Source organism: Leptonychotes weddellii, chromosome 4 (assembly GCF_054177405.1).
Source record: "Leptonychotes weddellii isolate Sample4059 chromosome 4, ASM5417740v2, whole genome shotgun sequence".
NCBI classification, from domain to species: Eukaryota; Metazoa; Chordata; class Mammalia; order Carnivora; family Phocidae; genus Leptonychotes; species Leptonychotes weddellii.
The window spans coordinates 8,965,268-8,986,113 of NC_138372.1; the positions used below are offsets into that span (position 1 = coordinate 8,965,268).

Here is a 20,846-nt window from a genome sequence, read left to right on the forward strand (position 1 = left end):
CCCTTGTTTCCAGTCTCTGCAGGAAATGTTTTTTTGTGCTATCGTCTCATGAAAAATGTCTACCACCTTCCTTCTCATTTTTCTTGCTGCTGGATTGTAACAGCATGATCTCCTAGTAGGTATTTCTATGCAGTGTGGTTACACTGCAGTTTGAAATTGGATTCAGAACTTGATTCAAGAATTCATTCATTGTTTCTCAAACTGATTTAAAGGGAGAGTTACCTCTGGTTAAATTGGTGAGGCAGAATCCTGGTGGAGATGAAATAGTAGTGAGGGGATGACTGGGAGGGGATCAAGCGAGTGGAAATGAGGCCCCAAGGGAGAGCAAGCCCAGGGTGATACTCAGACACTTCGCAGTTCCTTCATCTGACTTCCTGTTAAAACGTGTTCATTTCTGGTAGCAAATCTGAAACACTGAGAATCGAGAGAGAATGGTGTTTGGGAGAGTGAATTCTGAAGCCAGACTGCTGGATTAAATCTGGGCTTGCTTTGTGACCCAAGGCAGGTCATTGGGACTTTACTAGCTGTGTAACCTTAGGCAAGTCACCTTTCTTTGCCTTCGTTCCCTTATTTGTAACATACAGATAACTATAGTATTGACCTCATAGGGTTATCATGATGATTGTCTAGGCTATTAGAGGTAGAGCTCTAGTGCCTAATAAATGCTAAATGCTAGCTGTTATTTTTGGTGAGGTATTATAGTCCTGTGGTTAGGAGTGGGGACTCTGGAGCAGATTGCCTTGTGAGCGAATTCTGGCATCTAGATGTGTGACTAGGAGAAGTTACTTAAACTCTCTTAGTTTTCTCATCTGTAAAAATGGAGGTCATAGTCCAATTAATACAGTTGTTGTGAAGGTTAAACAAGCCACTAGTTGTAAGGTTGTGTGAACAGTCCTAGCCTAACCTGAGTATTCCCAAGTGTTAACCAGCTGTACCATTGCTATTCTTTTTACCTTTGTCTGAAGTAACATAGTTCTGTCTTTGCAGACATCCCCCAGTCCTGACCTTTGATGTTTGCTCACGTATGCACAAGACCTTTCAGATTCCTTGCTAGTGATTATCTCACTAAAATCTTCTAGATTAAGCTTTCTGTGGGTTAGGTTTTGTAAATAAATTACATGTGATGTTCCTCTGGGCTCTGTATAGCCTTCTCAACTATCACCCAGATAATTAGGAAATCTCAACACTGGTCTTGTTTGTAGTATGATTAAAAACTATTTTAAATTCCCGAAAGTTAGAAGTTGGCCTCCCACCCATTCATTCATCTCTTCATTAGTTTGATAAATATTTCTTGAGAGTCTACTATGTACCAGGTATTCTTCTGTGGTAGTGAACAGAACAGACAAGGTCTCTGGTCTCATGGAACTCCAGCTTATAGAAAATGAACAATGAGTAAAATTATAATTTTAAAAAATTATATAAAATTATATAATTTTTTATCTATCCCCTGGCAGGTCAGGGAAGACAAGACATAAAAACCCCCTCCTTCCTACCCCCCTAGCATGGGAAGGAGCCAGTCACACAAAGATCTCTGCGGAAGACCAGTCTAGAAAGAGGGGCCCGGTAGAAGTAAAGGCCTTGAAGTAGAAATAAGCTAGATTTTTTTTTTTTTTAAGGAATAGAATAAAGGCCAGTGTGTCTGGAGCAAGGAGAGGAATGGTAGATGAGGCTGGTAAGGTGGTCAGGGGTCAGATCAGGTGGGGCCTTGTGGCCCACAGGGAGAAAGATGAATTTCAGTCTTCAGTTCACCTGTTTGAGAGCTGAGGCTGTCCTGACCCGTGACTTGGAAGAGATCTTGCTGGCGACTAGATTGTAAGTGGCTGAGCGTTGATGTGTTGTGTATTCTTATAATTCTGGAGTATTTCTCTTATTTTGACCTAGTGTCAGGAATATTTATTGGAACCCTTGTCTCTTCCTAATTGGTCTGGTAAAATTTTGAGTTTATATTTACTGATACTTAGATACGAGAGTATGTTTGGGGGACACCTGGGTGGCTCAGTCTTTAAGCGTCTGCCTTTGGCTCAGGTCATGATCCCAGGGTCCTGGGATCTAGCCCCGCATCGGGCTCCCTGCTCGGCGGGAAGCCTGCTTCTCCCTCTCCCACTCCCCCTGCTTGTTCCCTCTCTCGCTGTGTCTCTCTCTGTCAAATAAATAAATAAAATCTTTAAAAAAAAAAAAAAGAGAGTATGCTTTGTTCTGTAAGCCTGTCAGAACTCAAAGGAAAAGTTGAAAGATCTTAAAATCTTCTTGTTTTGTTGAACATCACAGTACAATACATAAAAAGGTTGTTTGGACTTTCAACTTTATTTTTTAAGATGTGCACTTATAGTTCTATGTTTAAGGACATAATTTTTCTTTTCTGAAATTTGACTTCCAAAATCTTAAATGTGCTAAGCAGTGCAGAAGAAAAAACAATGTAGTACCGAAGCAAACAAGCACCGATTAAAAAATATATATATTACTTTCCTCTTCATAAAGATCTGTTAGTTGTGTCGCTGTTTTACTATGAGGTGGGGAAGTAAATAGCTCAAGAATATAATAATCCTCTCAGCTGCTAACAGTTTTGAAGGTTGTTCAATAGCTAACAAATCAGGTTGCTCTTAACCAGCTGTTCACCAGTTCACTAGCTATTTAGAAATGTTCTATTAGAGAACAGATTCTGTTGTGTTTTATATTGTGTTTTGCAACAACAAAGGAGTAGCCTCCTAAATAAAGAGTTCGTGCTGATACTTCTCTTCACACAGTTGCTAGTGCAGTCAGTTCTGTGCAGAAGACTGCAGCGCAATGAACAAGGAAACTTTAAGCTCTGAGTTTGGTAGGTATCTTGAAAATGTCCAGTGGGTGTCTTGTAGCCAGTGTTCTGGTTATGCTGTTTGGATTAGGGACATATCGGGAATACATCTTTTTCCTCCCTCCATTCCGTGTTTCTTTTTTACTTTGGTTTTATTGAAGGCTTCCCTTTTTTCTGTGAACGCTAATCATTTCAAATATTGGAGGATACTGCCATTCCATAAATATGTGATTTATAACAAAAAGATAGGGAAGTAGACTATACATTTGGAACTAGAAATAGTTTACTTAAATAAAAAGCCTGTTCCTTCAGGAGAAACAGATTTAGCACATCAGAGTGCCAAAAGACATCTGTAATGGCTATTTCAATTCATTAATAGATTATATATTAGAATCAGGTGTAACTGATTCAAGAAGGCAAATAAGAGTACATTGGTTTAAAGATAAGAAAATGGCAGGTTTTAGCCATCCTTGGGGGAGCAAAGGAAACAGTAGCTTGTTCTTTTAAAGAATTGAGAATATCTTAAAATTCGGACTACATAAACTGAGTTCTGCAGAGAATGAAACAAAATAAAGTCTACTTTCAAGGGCTTTATTTAGACGAGAAGGTACGTTAAAATGAGGAACTATGCTGTTTCTAAACTGGCGTCTTAGATGGAATTCACCTGCACCTAAAACTAAGGGCCTCCTCTTCCATAATCTTAGTGCAGTGATCAAAATCAGGGAGCTAACACTGACACAGTGTTTCATTAGCTAATCTATACACCTTATTCACATTTTGTCAGTTGTTCCAACCATGTCCTTATAGGAAGAGAAAGCTCAGTTGCATTCAGTTGTAATGTCTTATCAGTCTCGTTAGTGTGGACAGTATGTCAGTCTTCGTCTGGTATAGCCTTTCAGTTTTGAGCAAACCTGTCAGTTATTTTGTAGAATGTCCCACAGTTTGGGCTTTTCTTATATTTCATCATGATTAAGTTATGGTCATGCATTTTGGGCAGAGATCTCCAGAAGTGATGATAATCTTTTCTGTGCATTGTATCAGGAGGCACAGGATGTTGATTTATCTCATTCTGAGGATACTGTTTTTACCTTTGTAATTCATGTTTTATGGGGAGATGTTTTGAGACCATGCTAATACTATTACACCTGAAACTTAGACCTATTAGTTTAGCATCTGTTGATGAATCAGTTATTACTGCTATGATTGCCAAGTGGTGGTTTTCTAATTCCATTATTTGTTTTTTATTGATTAGTTGGGATCTACTTCAAGGAAGAGCTTTTTCCTTCTTATTTATTTACTTGTTCATTCATTATATTTATATCAGAATGGACTGATGGATTCTTATTTTATTCGGTGGGTTTTAGGTGCAATTTTACTTTTGTTGTTACCCTTGGAACTTTTTGAACAGGTGAGTCATTGTGAGAGAAGCCAATAAGCCATTTCCTTAAATTCTATTTAGGAATGTGATCTTTCCACTCGGTTATCTTTTTCTTCAGGATCTTATCCTAGGTGTAATCAGCGTGGTGGTGGTCCATGTCCTCGCTACTCTCTTGGCTTTTTCAGAGTTAATGTTTTAGGAGCATAGTACCTGTGTGGTTTTTTTAGGCATTTCCTTCTGCATTTAAAAGTTGTCTGGTACAGAGGGCAAGGCAGTGGATTCTCCTTTGGCCCGAGCAGGTTGGTGGCAGCGCATAGAGAATATAGTGCAGGGACGCCTGCGTCCTGCGTCCCGCCTCTTCTTTTAGCATTTCCGTGATATCATTAGCGGTGCGTTTATAAATGTGAAGTGACTTACAGTTCTTATCATGCTGAACTTGCTCTTGGCATCCGAAACGTACGCTGGTAATTAGCTTTCAACACTTCTCTTTTCCAAACCGTCGGGTTCTTTTACATTACGCTTTACATTTCTCATGAGCCTAGATTTCGTGGGCAAAATGGTTCCGTGTTTTATTTTTCCTTCTGCGTGGGCAGTCGTGAGGCTTTGAACAGTAAGATTCGGTAAGGTAAGACAGTTTGGAGTTGACAGCAGAGCCGCAGGTCCGCCTCCGCGGCCCGCGGGGAGAGGAGGCGGGCCGGGAAGTGAGGTCCTCCCTCCAGCAGAGGGTTTGTGCCGGCGGCCGCCCAGGCCCGCGGCCGCCAAGGGTTAAGGAGCCCTTCCTGCCGGGCTGGCCTGGCTCGCCGCCCCAGCCGGGAGCGCCGCCCCCGCCCCGCCCCGCCCCGCCAACAACCGCCGCTCTGATTGGCCCGGCGCCTGTCTCTTCTGTCCCCGCAGCCAATCGCGCCGGGCGAGGAGCTCCTGGTCTGGTACAATGGGGAAGACAACCCCGAGATAGCAGCTGCGATTGAGGAAGAGCGAGCCAGCGCCCGGAGCAAGCGGAGCTCCCCGAAAAGCAGGAAAGGTAGGCGCCCGCGCCGCCCCGGCTCCCCCGCCGCCGCCGCCGGGCCGGGTTCGGGCCCGGGCGGCGCCCATGGCTCTCGGTGACCTTTCCCGGCCCGGCCCGGCCCCAGCCCGCGATCCCGGCCCCCGGGCCGCCCCCCCCTCCCCCCGGGCCGCTGCTGAATCACGGCCGGACGCCGCGCTCGGGCTCTTGTCTAAGTTGGGGCCGAGAAGCCGGGCGCGCAAAAGTGAGCGGACCGAGCGCTGGGAGGGCTGGCCGAGGGCTACTTGTCACTTCGCTCGGAACCTCCGAAATAGCCGCACTCGCGGGTGGGAGCGGCGGCCGGTCTCTCGGAGCCCTGCACACCCGGTATATTCTTAGCTTTTTGTGCTGTTCGCCAGCGAACGCGTCATGAAATATGTTCCGAGAGTGACATTTCCAGGTCCGCAGATTCGGCGGCCTCGGATGCAGCCGGGACCGTGCGGGAAGGGCCGGACGCCGCCGCTCTGCCCCGGGCCGGCGCCGGACGCCCCGCGCCTCCGCCCCGGGCCGCCCCGCGCCGGGCCCTGCCACTCCTCTGGGCGCGGGGCCGGGCCGGGACAGGCCCCGCCACTCCTCTCCTCTCCTGTCCTCGCTGGGCCGGGCCGGGCCGCGCCGCGCTGCGCACGATTGCAACACTCGGGGTGGGCGAAGGTCTGAGCACCGCGGACCTTCTCGAAATTAGGCCACTAACAAAAATGGAAGTTGAAGAGTGTGATGTTGTGTCACTTTTGAATCAACTCCCGTAGTTTTATTTTGTTTTACGATGTTTTCGAACAAAAGATAAAGCGTAGTCACACTTAAAAAGGGGAGGGGATAATTCTGGGTAGGAAAATAGTTTGGTTGGATGTATCCTATTTCCAGCTGGCATTCAATTCGGACAGGTTGGGTTTTTTTTTTTTAATGAAGAATTTTAATGTGAATTCGTGAATCTTTCATAGAGCCCAGTTTGAATATATGCCAAGGCACGGTATGGTAGTTTCTTAGTCCTATAAATCCTTTTTTGTTCGTTTGGTTTTTTTGCCTGCCTTAGGTCTTACGTAAATTTTTGTAGTCGTCAGAACTTAGGGGTCCGTCCTTTACTCAGAACATTGCCAAGTGAGTTGTGGAAGTCATACTGTAAATGAAATCATAACGTAAACGATTTTGGAAGAATGTAAAAAGAATGTTTAAAAATGTAGGCAAGAAGTCGATTGTGATTTTTTTCCATTACCTATTCTTTATATTTCACAGTGTAATGGGAATACAACTAACTTCATCCAAGAGAAAGTTGGTGGGGTCTTTTTCTAAGTACACATTTTCTTTTATCGAATGTTATTTCATTATTGTTTTAGGCCATTAAATGCTTTGATCCTGCATCACATGATCAGGGTCTAGAAAATTCCCAAGTGTTTTTTTTCTACTGCTGTAACTGAGTATTGAGATTTTTGTTGTTTTTAGGCTTAGTACCTAATTGTTTGAAACTGTTTACATATTTCAGTTTGTTTATTTAGTGTTCATTTCATTTATAAGTAATGCCACCAGCCTCTCCAGGTAAGTTGTGATTTATTTGCAGGGGCGGTATTTTGGGGGAGCGGGAGATCTTTACTCTGCTACTAAGTATAACTAATGATATGTTTAAATATATTCATAGCTTCCTAGCAGCTTCTTTCAGGTTTTTCTCTGTTCAGCATACTTTGGTGTGCAACACTTTCTGCTTTTTTATTGAACCCTAAATGTTTTTTTCTGCTCATTTAGTTGGATGTGGAGGAAAAAAACTGAAAATAAACTTTTTGTCTAATTAGTGATACATGAATATACAAATGTACATTTTTATACCTGCCTAGATTGCTGGGTTTTTACATTGAATTAAGTAGTTCATGTTATCCCTGTTATTATTTTTGTATTTACTCTGGGAAGCATATAATCCACTGAGTCTTAGGTTTTAATGAAAATACTTGCATGAAGCTCGCTCTGGGAACTTAATAGTCTGTTTTGAACAACTTACTGGTAAAGAGTACTGAAGTTTAGAGAGTTTAAATAATGAGTCAAACTTTCTTTGCTTTTAAATTAAATACTCGGTGAAAGCTAATTTATAGCTTGCAAAGACCTGAAACGGAGAACTTTTTATTTTAACTTGGTTCTGTTTAGGTCTTGTGTGTGACCTCAGACGTTTTAAATACTTTTTCAGGCAGTGATGTCGGAGAGTAAATCAACATAAATTTCATTCAGTAGCATGTTAGTTTAGTAATTCTGCAAGCCAGGTGTTGAAGACCTGCAGCTGACAGGTAGTCTGACAGTGGACCTAACTTCGTTTTGATTGTGAGGCAGGCAGAGAGAAACAAAGGGCCGAATTCTTCAGAGTTCCGGGCCTTAGCTCCCTTGCAGGACAGCTGCTGTGCCTACAGCTGTGCATTGCATGTGGCGCCTTTCAGAATTCATCACGTTGCTGGGGGATCAGGGGGCGTGTTCTGGGCAGTACAAGCCCCGCTTCCTTTACGGAGTGGCCTCTTCTCGCTCTCTCTCTGTCTCTCTTATCATTCACTCATGCAGTTCATGTTTGTGAAGTCCCTGCCGTGTGCCAGGCACTCTGCTAGGTTGAGTAGTGCAGTGGTGAGCAGAAAAGCAGCAGTGCCTCTTCTCCTGTAACCTGGAGTCTGGTGGGGGAGGCCGACATTAAATCAGGAAGTTGCTTGATGGCTGGCACGGAATAGGCCCTCAATAAATGTTGGCTGATTGGCAAACAAAGACCCACACAAACCTTGTAACGAAGGAAGAGAACACAGTGCTGGGAGAACACAGTTCATATTGTCTCTGACCAGGGAGCATGCAGGTTTGCCATGGGCCAAAGATGTGCATACTTGAGGTGTTTGAAACGAGAATTTTGGATTCTCAGCTTTGTAATTCAGCCTAACTTCTTACATGTCTGAGCAACCCGTTATGAGATGGAGCATGAGAATTTCTTGGGACAGCAGGTAGAGAAGGAGGGAGGGTTTTTAGTGTCTGATGCTTCGGTTATTTTAATTTGCACCACAGGAAGATTGTGATCTTAGAAGTAACATAGAAAGGCCATAGTTAGAAGAATTTACCGTCTTCTCGATTTGTGTCCTGTTTGTTATTGTGAGAAATAAGAGATTGAATTTGCTGGTTAGCAGTAAATAATGATGGTTGGCAAAAGTTCTTTTAAGACACAGACTATAATAGCAAATTTGGTGTTGCCCTGCTGTCTCCTGGCCACAGAAGAGCCTTAGCTGAAGTTCTTTTACCCTCAAGAAACAATAGTGGCTCATACACAGGGGCTGAGTGGAAGGCATGTAAAACATGGGACTCCTGGGTTTCTACCAGGTGTGTGACTGGGGAAGTTACGTCACCTTTCTGGGGTACAGTTTCCATAGCTGTAAAAATGGGTGTTTTAACACGGAATGGTCTCTGTACTGCCTAGCTTCGTGGGGTTGCTGTCAAGAGCAAACCAGACAGTAGAAGAGTTAGCGCAGCGGGCGGGTCTGTTGTAACAGTAAGTGCCACTGACACCGTGCGGCTGAGAGTTCGTGTTTCTTGCAGAGGAAGGAATGAGTTTGTGACTCATTTAATCAGTCGGTATTTATGGGGGATTTCTCTAAGCCCAGAACAAGTGGTGGGCCTTGCCACTCTGCTTTCCCATGGCAGAGCCTCGCCCTGTGCCGATTCACCCTGGTTTTTGGCCTGCTTCTGATCTATTGACTTTTCCGTTCACAACAAACTAGAGAGAGGAATTATTTATAGCAGCAAATAGTTTTTATAGCTGATAGCTGGACAGTAAAGAAGGCCGTTTATGACAAAACTGGCAGCAGTGAATTGTGAAGAGTATGTACCTCCTTCAGGTTACTTGAGAGGTTTAGATAATCCTTCATAAAAACTGTAAGTAGTCCCTGAGAATGCCAACTAGTTTATAGAATCTGTCTAGGTGACTTGTAGTCATCACAGAATGGTGGAATTAGAATCAGCTTAAAGAGGAAATGTTTCATGTGTCTCTGTAACCAGAGTCATTCAAATAAGAAGTCTTGGTACTGTGAAGAACACCTCAGTTTTCTTTAGTTGCACACATGTGAAATGCTTTCTTCTCTAAAGGTGACAGAGCATATACACACTTGCAGTCAAGTTAGGGAGGTAAGAGATCCAGCTGCAAAATAATTTGGTCTGAGGCAGTTTAAGGGAAAGAAGTTAAGTGCTCCACGGCCGATACTACCAGGCTAGCCCGATCTGCGACTGCGACGGGCCCACATCTCTCTCAGCCTAACGCTGTGTGGAGAACCCATGTCACGGCGTCCCTGGAGCGCTCGCCCAGTCCCTCACTTCTTCACAGGCAACTTCAGGTGGAGCAACGAGGACTCCCGACGCCAAGAGAAGAAGGGAACTTGGCTGGGCCCACAGAAGGTGGAGAGGAGCCTTATGGGACTGTCAGAGAAAAGTAGCAGATGTCTGGAGGGTGTCCCCTCAGCCTTATGTGACAGGCATTTGCTGTGTCTGTGTCCCACGCTATGGTAGATGCTGAAGTTACAGCAGAGAACTAGAACGACCAAGGTTCCCGCTCTCATGGAATGTACGTTCTGGCCAGCCAACAGAGGAACAGTATGAGTTTTGGAATGTTACGTGTTTGTGTGTGTGTGAGAGAGAGAGAGAGAGAAAGAGAGTGTGCGCACGTGCTGGTGGGGGGGGGTGAGACATGGCGTGACTGTGGATGGGTGGCCAAGGATGGCCTTTCAGAGGCTATGACATGAATGACACAGGGGTGGGCCCCGTCAAGTTCAGCTCCAGGAAGAGTGACCGATTTTGGATGTTCTGTCACCAGTTTGGGGGAATTTATTGCCCCGGTCGGGGTGGGGGTAATGGAAGGGCCACCTAGAAACCCATGCAAGTGTTTTTGCATCATGAAACTCCGTTCTCCAAGTGGACGTATGGGCCCCTTTTCTACCAGGCACTGCACTCGGTGGCTGGATTGGTAGGGAAGATTAGAGAGATAAGTAAAACATTCAGGGAGGAGCTTATTGCCCATCTTAATGTAGCTCAGGGCAGGTCAGGCTTTCTAGGTGTTCTAGTGTGTTTGTGTTTGGGGTCCAGGATTGGGGGGGGTGGTAGGCAGGAGCCCCTTTGGAGAGGACATGATGCTGCTTTGTAGTGACAAAGCAGAGCACCGTGGGGAGTTCTCCTGGGGAGGACTCATGCGAAGGATATTGAGGAGGGGAAGAAGGAAAGACCTCGTGTGAGTTGGGGAAGGAAAAACTTAGAGGGACATGGGAGGTCACAGGTCACCGCTGGTGTGACAAGAGGCTCTGATGGAGGCGTAGAGGGTCCTTGGGGGCAGAGGCGGGCAGCTCATGAGCCCTGAGCAGTGCCGGGCACTCTCCTTTGGGCGAATATTCCCGTGTGGTCTCTGCTACTGTGGTGTGCACACTGCCTCCAGATGAGGAGATGGACCCTTAGCCAGCTTGGCTGACCTGTTCAAACTCACTGCCGGTGGGTGTCACAGTCAGAACTTGAACCTGGGTTTTCTGTGCTTTTTCTTCTACAGGATATACTGTTTTTCATCCGCTTGTCTATGGGTGGGCAACGGCAGCAGACGGGAGGGAAAACACTGGTTCCATTTAAAGTTACAATTAGAGGATGCGTGTGGTAAAAGCCGAGAACACGGTGGTGTTCAGCTTTGGTGGTGTTTGCTGTCCTGCTCTCCCCTAGCAGCCCACGGCTCTTTTTGAGGCTCCTTGGCCGAAGCTGAAGGGCCGAGGCCTGGCCGAATCATGGAAGCCTGCCGTGGTGCCTGAGGGTGATGGCAGATGGGCCCTGAACCTTCTGGGCGTCTGGTGGGCAGGTCCGGTGCCCACTTCCTTGCAGGGCGCTCCTCGGTAGCTCTTGTTCACAGGTTGTGGGGCAGTGGCTGGTGGTGGGACGTTCCTGTGGAAATGTGGCCCCAGTGTTAACCTGTCACGTTGGACCGAAGAGAGCAGTGTCCTGGTGTCCTGGTTGGTCCCCACTGTAGCTCTCACTTCCTTCTAGCTGGCTGATGCCTTTGGTGAGCGTTGGGTCCCATCTCTGATGGTTGCCTGCCAGGTTGGTCGATGCTGCTGTTGTGGTGGCCTGTTTTTAAAAGGTTGATACAGCTTTGATATTTTTTAACAGTAGGAGACGGGATTTTTTTTTTTAAATTTTTAATTCTGCTGCTGCTGCTACTAACTTGCTCCAAATTTAGGTAAGAAATTGGTGAGTAGTTTTGTGCCTTTGATGTTTTTGCTATTTATAACTTGTTCATAGGGAAATTGTGTGGATTAACTAAAATTTTTCAAAGCATTTTGCACATTTTTCAACTGTAGTTCAATAGATGAACTTGGAAAAATCCTAATCCATGCCACAATTCAAAACTGCCTCAAGCATTGTGACTGAGTGTATCCTTAGGCTGTTACTCTGGTTCTCCTGTCATATGTAAATTGGAAGGTGAGACGTCCCTAATCCAGAAAATAGGTTTGATCATGATTAAATTTTCTAAAAGGAAAAAAGAAACGGGGCCCTTAATGTGGTTAGTTCAAACTAGTTTAGTTGATTTTAAAAAATTTGTTTATAATTTGAAAGTAAAAAAACAAAAACAAACCCCATAGGAGTACTAGGTTCTTCAGAATTACGGATTAATTGTTTTTGAAACTCACTGAGTACTTCCTTTCCCTAGGAACCTTAGGCGGTTTCCTGTTCTGGTTTACAGAGGGGCTGCTACACACACGAATTTAGCAGAATTAGAGGAGTGTAGTCTCGTATTTGAAGTTGCCTGTGAAGAAGTGAGGGACTGGGCGAGCGCTCCAGGGACGCCGTGACATGGGTTCTCCACACAGCGTTAGGCTGAGAGAGATGTGGGCCCGTCGCAGTCGCAGATCGGGCTAGCCTGGTAGTATCGGCCGTCACGTGACCGGTTCACGTTGTACCTGCTGCCAAGGACACGTCTGAAGTTTGATTTGATTAATGTTAATCATTTGGTTGACGTGGTTCAGGGGCTCTGAATGGCATGGAGAAGCAAGAGTTACTCGAAAAGGCTACTGTTGTTTCTCCAGGTGAAAAAGATGAATACTGAAAGCAGCTGTTTTTCTTTATTAGCACTCTGATTAAGCCAGTGTCAGACAGTCCAAGAGTTCTTGGTCGAATTGATTCCTTACAGTTGATTTTGATACGGACATGCCTCGTGATTTGACCCTTCTCTGCACATCCTGTCGTTAAGTGATGAATCACTGCTTTCTGTTGATGGTGAGGGTGACGGCCCTTCCTCCGTCAGCGAGTTGCACGTGTGCCCGGCACTGTGCTCGGTGCTCCGTGGACAGCACTGCTGATGTCCCTCCTGGTCGCGCTGCCGGCCCGGGAGGATGCTTATCCTCTTTCCTAGGTGAGGGAACTGGCGCTCCGATGGGTCACGTGGTTGGCCCCGGGCTCGCCTGGCTCCTGCGTTCTTCGGCTCCGGCTTGCCTAAATCCAGTTTTTATTGATAATGTTTCTGAGTAGGACAGTCATACTGAATAAGTAGCAGTGTTTTGTAAGGCTTTACTAATTAGCCAAGATGAATTTTCACTACTCGCTGTAGAATTGCCCACTTTAATCCTAAATAATAAGGCAGTGTAATTAAGGGAAGCCTTTGGTATTAGAAAGCGAACTTATGCTGAGAACTAATGCCTTCAGTTATTTTTGCCTTGGGGGTTTATGGATTGAATAGATTTATTGTATTCCTTTGAGCACCTCAAATGAACAGTTCTTAAAAACACTAATAGATGACATTTTTGTCCCTTGTTAGCCGTCGTCTGTTAAGTGTTTTTTTAAATGGCATTTGTTGGTTTGGGCTGCTCCTGAATGTTTCATTTTTCTCAGGTTTTATATTATTTTTGAAATCGGTTTAGAAACCGCAAGAACAGAGTGAGACATTGCCTTGGCCTAAGTCCCTCTGCAGTGCTGATGGCTTGGTGGGGGGTTGGGGGCGAATCACTTCTAGGACCAGGGAGCTCTTGTGCTTCGTCTTCTGGGGATTTCAAGATGACGATGATGTTCAGCTTCCTTCTCTGCACCAGTGTTCTTGTGTTGAGAATGACTGGCTGTTCCGTTGAATACAATATGATGTTGAAAGTTTTCTTTTTTTTTTTTTTTTTAAAGATTTTATTTATTTATTTGACGGAGACACAGCGAGAGAGGGAACACAAGCAGGGGGAGTGGGAGAGAGAGAGAAGCAGGCTCCCCGCTGAGCAGGGAGCCCGATGTGGGGCTCAATCCCAGGACTCTGGGATCATGACCTGAGCCGAAGGCAGACGCTTTACGACTGAGCCACCCAGGCGCCCCAATGTTGAAAGTTTTCTTAAGCTGAATGTTAGAGATCATGAACATGTTTTAATTTACATACACTCCAAAAATTAAATCTGGAAACTGGTGGTAAGTGCAGTGCTGATTCGTTGTGGAGTTAAATCATGCTTGTTACTTTCTTTCACTCTTATGATGTGACACCATTTGGTAGGGATTTTGTCTTTTTTTTTTTTTTTATCTGAAGTGTTTATTTGGGGGGTGGCTTTTTATTTTTTATTTGTTCCTTTAAGAGGAGCTCATTTGAACTGTTGGAAGCAGCACTTTCTTAAGAGGTTTTGTTTGCTCTTAAAGCTGTTCCTATTCTAGCGGATTGACTCATTCAGAAGGAAAAGCATGAAAAGAAACAAGGAAGAGGGAGCTGCCCTAACCTGCCTTTGTGCTCTAGTGAATTTTCCTCATGAGGGGCAGGGGTTGATTTCTTAATTGTATTTACCTTGCTGTAGAGTCTTTGGAATAAGTAAAAAGTTTTGAAACTTTTTTGAAACTTCCTGAATTTGTAGCAAAACATAATATGGCCTTTTCTACCTGAAATTTTTAATAAGAGTTTGGTTGACGTAGTTTTAAAGATTTGGTCTTTAACTAAGGTCATTTACGCCCCACCCCCATGCCTCAAACACACACACCGATGTAGTCCAGACAGAACCTCTGCCTAGTAATCTGTGCTTTCATTTTCCAAAAGCAATTTCCTTTCTGTTCTATCCTTTCCTCTAAAAATTAGGAGGTAGCTTTGTTTTAAAAGGTTAAAACTTGGCACATACATTAAGAAGAAAAAGTTCTGAGGGATTATGGGTAAGAGACAAAATTTCTCAGCATTCTGAACCCTCTGCTGTACCGATTTCCTCTTCCCATTTTTGTGGTCATGACCCTGAAATTTAGAAATACTTTTTGATGGAAATTTTCATACTAAGCTGGTACATGTATAGTTATTTTAAGTATTATGTATCAATATATTTTAATATACATAGAGTCTTTGAATAGTTTCAGAAGCTAGAGACTTATTCTGATGATAAAGTAATGATACTGTATGTGTAGGATATATAAAAATACCAGTTTCTAAAATAAGATTATGACATTCAAAATCCTTGCTAATTTGATACTTGGAAAACTTCCATTTTATATGTTCTTATTAATTTAATTAGTATCTGAATGACCCAAACCTAATTTCATCCTTAATAAATTAACTATGTTACCAGTTATGTGTAGTTGCAGAGAATTATCTTTGCTTTGGTTAAAAAGAAAACCAGTAAGTACCTGCTTAGGCTAACCCCCCCCCCCCTTTCTATTATAGCTGCGGTGGTAAACAGTCTTTCCCCTTGTACTTCTAATCCTTCCTATTGGGGCAGTCTTTTGTAGGTTTCCTGAGACACCACATGCCACAAAAATGAAGACAAACTGGTTTGTTCACCCCTGTTTAGAACCCCAAAACCAACCGTGTGCAGTGTTTGAAGTTGTCATACAGTTTAGAATGGGCAACAATGTGAATTCCTGTGCCTTTTGTTATTTTAGTTTTTTCTACTGTTGGGCTTCTTAGGTTCAGTTTTCATTCTCTTGCCAGTTGGAGGGGTAGAATATGCCTTTCTGGTTCTGTATTTTTGTTTTTAACATAAGAGATTTTTAGACCCTGTTTCTTCACAGTCAGGTGACTGCTGGTTTTGGGCAGAGTGTCTGAGGACCCCCGTGAGGAATGAGGGCTTTCATCTCCGCCTCCTGCCTTTGGTACCTTCTCCGTGAGCGGATTAATGTTGGCGCAGCGCAGACCGAAGCCTCACATTCCTCTCCCCCCGGGGAGCACGTTCCTCCTGCAGTTACACATTGTGGATTGTAATTATTGTAGGATTGACAGTGCGGATGAATTTGCAGTTTCCCTCTCATTGTCATTCCGGACCAATAATCAAAAGGAGTAACTAGAGATAGTCAGTCTTGGTTGGATTTTTGAACTAAGGGGCTTAAAATTTCAAATTTGCGTGTTTAAGCAGTTTGATTAGCTGCTGAATATATTGTCACAGGAAGTATCTTCCTTGCTGCATGTGATCGTGTCGTTGATAACAAGATCAAATTTGGGAGTTAAGCTTGATACTTACAGTTTTGATTCCATCAAAATTATGAATTCAAGAATTCCGGATATAAGATGTAAATTGCTGCCTGTGTGCCAAGATAAATTCAATTTATGGTTGCACGAGAGTATAGAAAATACTAAATCAAGAAGGAGTGATGCCTAACTCATGCTCTTCCTGGCCCTCTTCAGTTTTAGAGAGACAGGGATCCCCTAAATCTCATGGGCCATTGTCAGAAAGTACACGGAGTTGGTAAGCTCTGTTTTAACGGTGAATGATGCTTGTGCTCCCTCCAGCTTCCAACTGTGCTAAAGCACATGAGTATACTGCCTGAGCTTCATTATTGCTTCTCTGTTAAATACAACTTGATCACTACTTTGCACATGGATAACCTGTTTAAAATGAGCCTGAACTGTGTGTGTCTGTTGTGGGGAGGCGAGAAGGGAAAAATTGCTGACCCAGCTCTACCTCTGAGTTCTGGGAGATGTACGATGTGTGGACTTTATTGTGAACATGGCCTTGGAATTCGGAGGCCAGGTTCATATCCCAGCTCCACTGGTTAATAGCAGTATGACTTGGAACAGGTTACTTCACATGTTTTGCTCTTCAATTTACCTGTCTGTAAAATGGGGATAAGATCTGCCTTGCAGGATTGCTGTGAGCCTCAAGCGAGAGCCTCGTAGGAATATGCCTGGTACACTGACCTTGGTCCGTCCCATTTTAATTGGTGGGCACTGGCAAAATTAGCTCTGTGATAACTCTGTCCATCCTTTGGCTTATGGTGGCCCTTCTGAAAAAATAAAGGAATAGTTCCAACATCTTCTAACACGGCTTATTAAAATCCATATGTTTCGGTTTGGTGACACAAAGTGAATTAAGTATAGATTGAAAATTAGGTAAGATGGTCTGTGGGTCTGCAACTAGATACACATCATGGCATTAGAGAACTCATGGGCTAGAGACCTGCTTCTCCCTTAAAAGCTGTCTTGTTTAACTAGTTACTCAAACTAGGACACCTGTGGTTACATGGATTGGTGGATTAGATAACTCCTGGAATTTGATTTGTCGCTTGTGCCTGGGCAGAAGTAAACATGTTTGACTGTTTGCTTGTTGCCCAAATGAAGGGTTTGCTGTTTTCTTCTTGTTCTCCTGTCTTACCTCTATGTGATCCAAACCACTCGTGACTACCGTACTGTTGTGACCAAATTTTGTGTGGTTGACATTTTGGATGAATTTTGGGTACGTTTTCTTAGACATTAAATTATCAGGCAGCCCTGAAAGTAACTGTGTGGGAGCAATTTCCGTGCTGCACGTGACAGATTAGAAAATCTGTCATTTTACATCTTCCTGGATATGCAGTCAGGAAAAAACATGTGAGAGTCATTTTCTTGCGGGTTACCAGGGAAGCTGACGGTATCAGTTTTAAGGAAACAAATGTCCTGATTTTCTGTGCAGCATTTTTATTGAGCAGTCTAAGGAGTGGAGTCTTTTTGGGGGTCACACAGGTGTACCCCTCAATATGTATGTTTGCATGAACTTAGAGCTGGACTCTGTGATGACACAGAGGTCCATGAGCCTCCAAGTGTGGTTATGTCTCTTTGTGACTACCGGGGGAGAGGGACCTTAGGTGTTGCCTGATTTTCAAAGGGTGTCTAAGGTTTCTTTCCCAAAAGATTAAGAACCATTGAGTGAACTGTTAATGTTTAGACAGTTGGTTAGAAGCAATAAAATCAGTAGGTTACAGATTAAAAAACACTGAAATGTACTCACAGCTTCTGTTAGAGCATTACTACTGTATATTGATGGGTGCATTAGTGAGTGTTTGAAGCACTCAGTTAAACTTCTGTCCTCATTGGACTTGTACATTTCCATAGTGATACCTGGGTGGGATCGTGTGAATCACTGGAGAACAAATGAACAAAACAAATGGATGAATTCTGAATTGTTAGTGGAAGCAGAATGTCATTGTCTTTATAAGAAGGAACATATGCTGACAATTGAGACTTGTAGGCGTGGGGTTTCTGTAATTTGTTTTGTAGAATCTACTGTGGGTAATCCTTACAATTGATTCCATTGATTCCGTCTGTGTCAGGCACTGTGCAGAGTTCTTTTTGTGCATTATCTGACGCACTCCTCCTGATGACGGTATCCGGTAGTTGTCACTAGTGTGTATTATAGCTTGTTCCTGTCTGCCTTAACCAGGGTCATTTCTCCTTAATCAGATCATGGCCCAAGGCTGCACGGTATAGTTTCAGTTTTGTGGATTTCAGTTTTTGTGGGTTTGTGCTTTTCGAGAACCCGTTTTATTCCGAGTACCACCCCAACACACCGGGGAGGGACAGAATTTCATTTAAGTTGGGGTCAGGTCTTTGCAGGAAAGATGTATGACTTTGGGGGCACAGGAACCTTTTGGGAGCAGGTGAAATGAGTGGAGTGAGAGGGAAACCCTTCTCCAGCCTTGGGCACTGGCCTAGGAAGCAACTGTTGAAAATTCTAGTCCTTGGTGAGCCCTTGCTCCCAGATTTCTTTGTTCCTTGGGGGGGCGTTATTTTATCCCTATGTTGACGAAAGAGAGAAGCATCAACTCGGGAGAATGTGGCTTAATCCTGGGAGACCAGCACTGAGAAGATTTGGTGTTTCTGAAAGGCTGTCGTGTCAGTGCTTGGGGTTCCATGGCTTCCATGCCTCAGGAGGGCCCCAGCTGTGCATGTGTCCTTGCTCTACCTGGCTGGATGGAGATTTACTTCATCCCCTCCCCTGTCTCTCTGTGTCCCTTCCCTCCCTCTCCCCACCTCCTTGGACTTCCCTCTTCCTGCTTTCTTCCTCCCTCCTTTCCCCTCCCTCATTTTTATTTTTAATGAGATTCAGATTCTCTTGAACATCTTTTCCATTCAACATTTGCTTCTTGTTGACATTAGGTAGGGCCTTTCTGCAAAGGGACTTAACTTTTCACAAAGTTGGACGTAACTTCAGTCTTAAGTTCCTTTGGGGCAGACATCTTTGTGGTCTTATATATATTATCTCTAAATGTGTGTGTGTGTGTGTGTATACATATATTCATTCCCTATAGCTTTTAACAAAGTGTCTTGTAGATATTAAGCATCCAAGAAAAATCAAAATACTTCTGTTTCACCATGGTTCCAGAAACTTTACAAAGTATTTAGAGGGAAAAATTCTTCTCTTGCAAGAATTGAGTGTGAGCTAAATTTGAACAGTGGTGTGATAGAGGCTAGTGCACCTGAGTGTGAGATGTATTGTCAAATAGGCTAGTTAGTATGATTTTGTTCTTAGGTGCAGATCTTAAAAAATCTTGAATTTAAATGTAAGTGGTGACTTAAAAAATAATTACTTTATGAGGAGAATACATTTTAGTTCCTTCTCTACTTGAATCTGAAAGACAGCATTTTGAGTTAGCAGAGTGGGCAAATTTGTGCTGGTCTGTGTGCATGCATAAGCCCCCAGAGGTCCAGGCCCTTCCCTGGTGGAGCGTTCGTAAGTTCTGATAGAGGCACGTCTGCAGGTGTGGAGGAGTCCAGAAGACGGTTGAGGTCTTGGAAGAAGAGAATGAGATTGCTTAGCAGTAGTGATGTATTAATAGTCTTAAAAATTATACTGGAATAAAAGTGTCCCACGGTAGATCCAAGTGATGAGTAGTTTAGTATCTCTGTAGATTGTTTTATTTTTATAACCTGTTTCTTAAACCTCTATCAGAACATGGCCTATTAATTTCACATTTTTAGGAGAAGCAGAAGAAAAGCCAGGAAACAATACTGTCATGATGATCACGGTTGACTGCCAACACGTTGACCCTTCGCTTATGCCTGGGAGGCACTCAGCATGGTTATTTAAATTAGATTTTTGATTTAAATAATGAGGGATACAATAACCAAGTGCAGTGAAACAAGAAAAAGAATACAAGGTTTGTGGCTACTCAAAAGGGGGAGGGAAATTAACTTTTTGTTGGAAGTCACATGATGCACAGGGAAACAAGTTGAAGACGACCTGCCGAACAGAAAAGGTTAGCAGTGGTAATTTGAATGCTTGCGCAGTGTCGGCTGTTCAGTAATGTCTCTTCTGACTATTTTACACCCCCTTTCAATGTGTGTCTGTTGTGAATTTTGATGTTTTTTTCTGGACACTCAGACTAGGTGTACAAGTAGGAGATAGGGAGAAGAGAAGCACCTCAGTACTTCCTGCTGTGTAGGCAAAGTAGACCATTGAGACGTTTCCCAAATTGTACTGTTATAAAATTGCATATGTTAATCTCAACCAATAGTGGCCATTTTCAGTTGCCTCATTAATTTTGCCTTTGTTAGGCATTTCTTTCAAAAATAATGTATTCATTAGTTTTTTTCCATACTGTAGCCAAATGTTCATCTAGAAAAATGAGAAAAAATGAACACATAAACAGGTATCATATCTTCCTTAGTGATATGGCTTGACCACTGTTCCTCTGAGCATTTCTGTAAACAAATGTAGATAATGATTTTAAGTGTTGTAGTGGTGTCTTCTCTCAGATTTATATCTAGATTTCATTTCCTGAAAGTATTTTTAATCTGAATTTCACAGTTCATTCATCAGGATATAGTATCGTAAAATTTATCATAAATGACTTTACTTTCAGCTGAGGATAACCAATTCTCGAGGGTGTGGCCGTGTGTTCTGTTTCAGGGGGTTGCCAGGCGCCGGCCACACACCCCTCCCTACTCAGCTCCCAGTCCCTGTTTGTTTGGCCTCGGGGGACTGACTCTTAAACTGGAGTTAATGTAGTTGCCAACTCACGTTTTATATGGAAGATTTTCAGACTTTAGATATATTTTTTCCCCTGTAAGAGAAAAGCTACTGAAGATCCCTGAGAAGAATCCTAGAAATTAAAATAATTATAAAGTAGACAGGCTGGCAGCTTGTTCAAGTTTCAGAGGTATTTAGTTAGTCTCTAAAATCATTTTGCTCATGCCACAAGACTTTGAGGTTCCAAAGAGTATAAGGAAATGTAGTGCTTTCTCGATTTGAATTTATTAAAGTTTATTTGGGGAGCCTTCTCTGGTATTTGGAATTATCCAGTCAAAGCCACTAAAAGCCTTTTTTAGAGAAATTAAAAGCTCCCTTCAGATGTGATCCTTGCTGTTCCTCCCCTGAGCTTGGCATGTGGAAGAGTTGTGGGCCAGACCCTCCACAGGGGCAAAGGCTGTGCACTGCCGCCCCCCCCCCCCCCCGCGTGCGACGCAAGCATCCCAGGAATTTACACTG

At 43.6% G+C, this 20,846-nt stretch overlaps 1 protein-coding gene across 10 annotated transcripts in view; it reads left to right on the plus strand.

Annotated features, from left to right (window-relative positions):
• Positions 1 to 20,846, plus strand: part of PRDM2 (PR/SET domain 2) — a 118,668-nt gene that overhangs the window by 46,014 nt on the left and 51,808 nt on the right. For 9 of the 10 annotated variants that reach the window (XR_014144687.1, XM_081817518.1, XM_081817521.1 and 6 more), the window contains one exon: positions 5,064 to 5,190. Coding sequence is in view for 8 of the 10 variants with exons in the window: in XM_081817518.1 (XP_081673644.1) it covers positions 5,064 to 5,190 (127 nt within the window). In the remaining 2 variants the exon portion in view is untranslated. Of the gene's footprint in view, positions 1 to 5,063; positions 5,191 to 20,846 lie in introns of those variants that run through there. The other variant, XM_081817526.1, reaches the window with a different exon arrangement.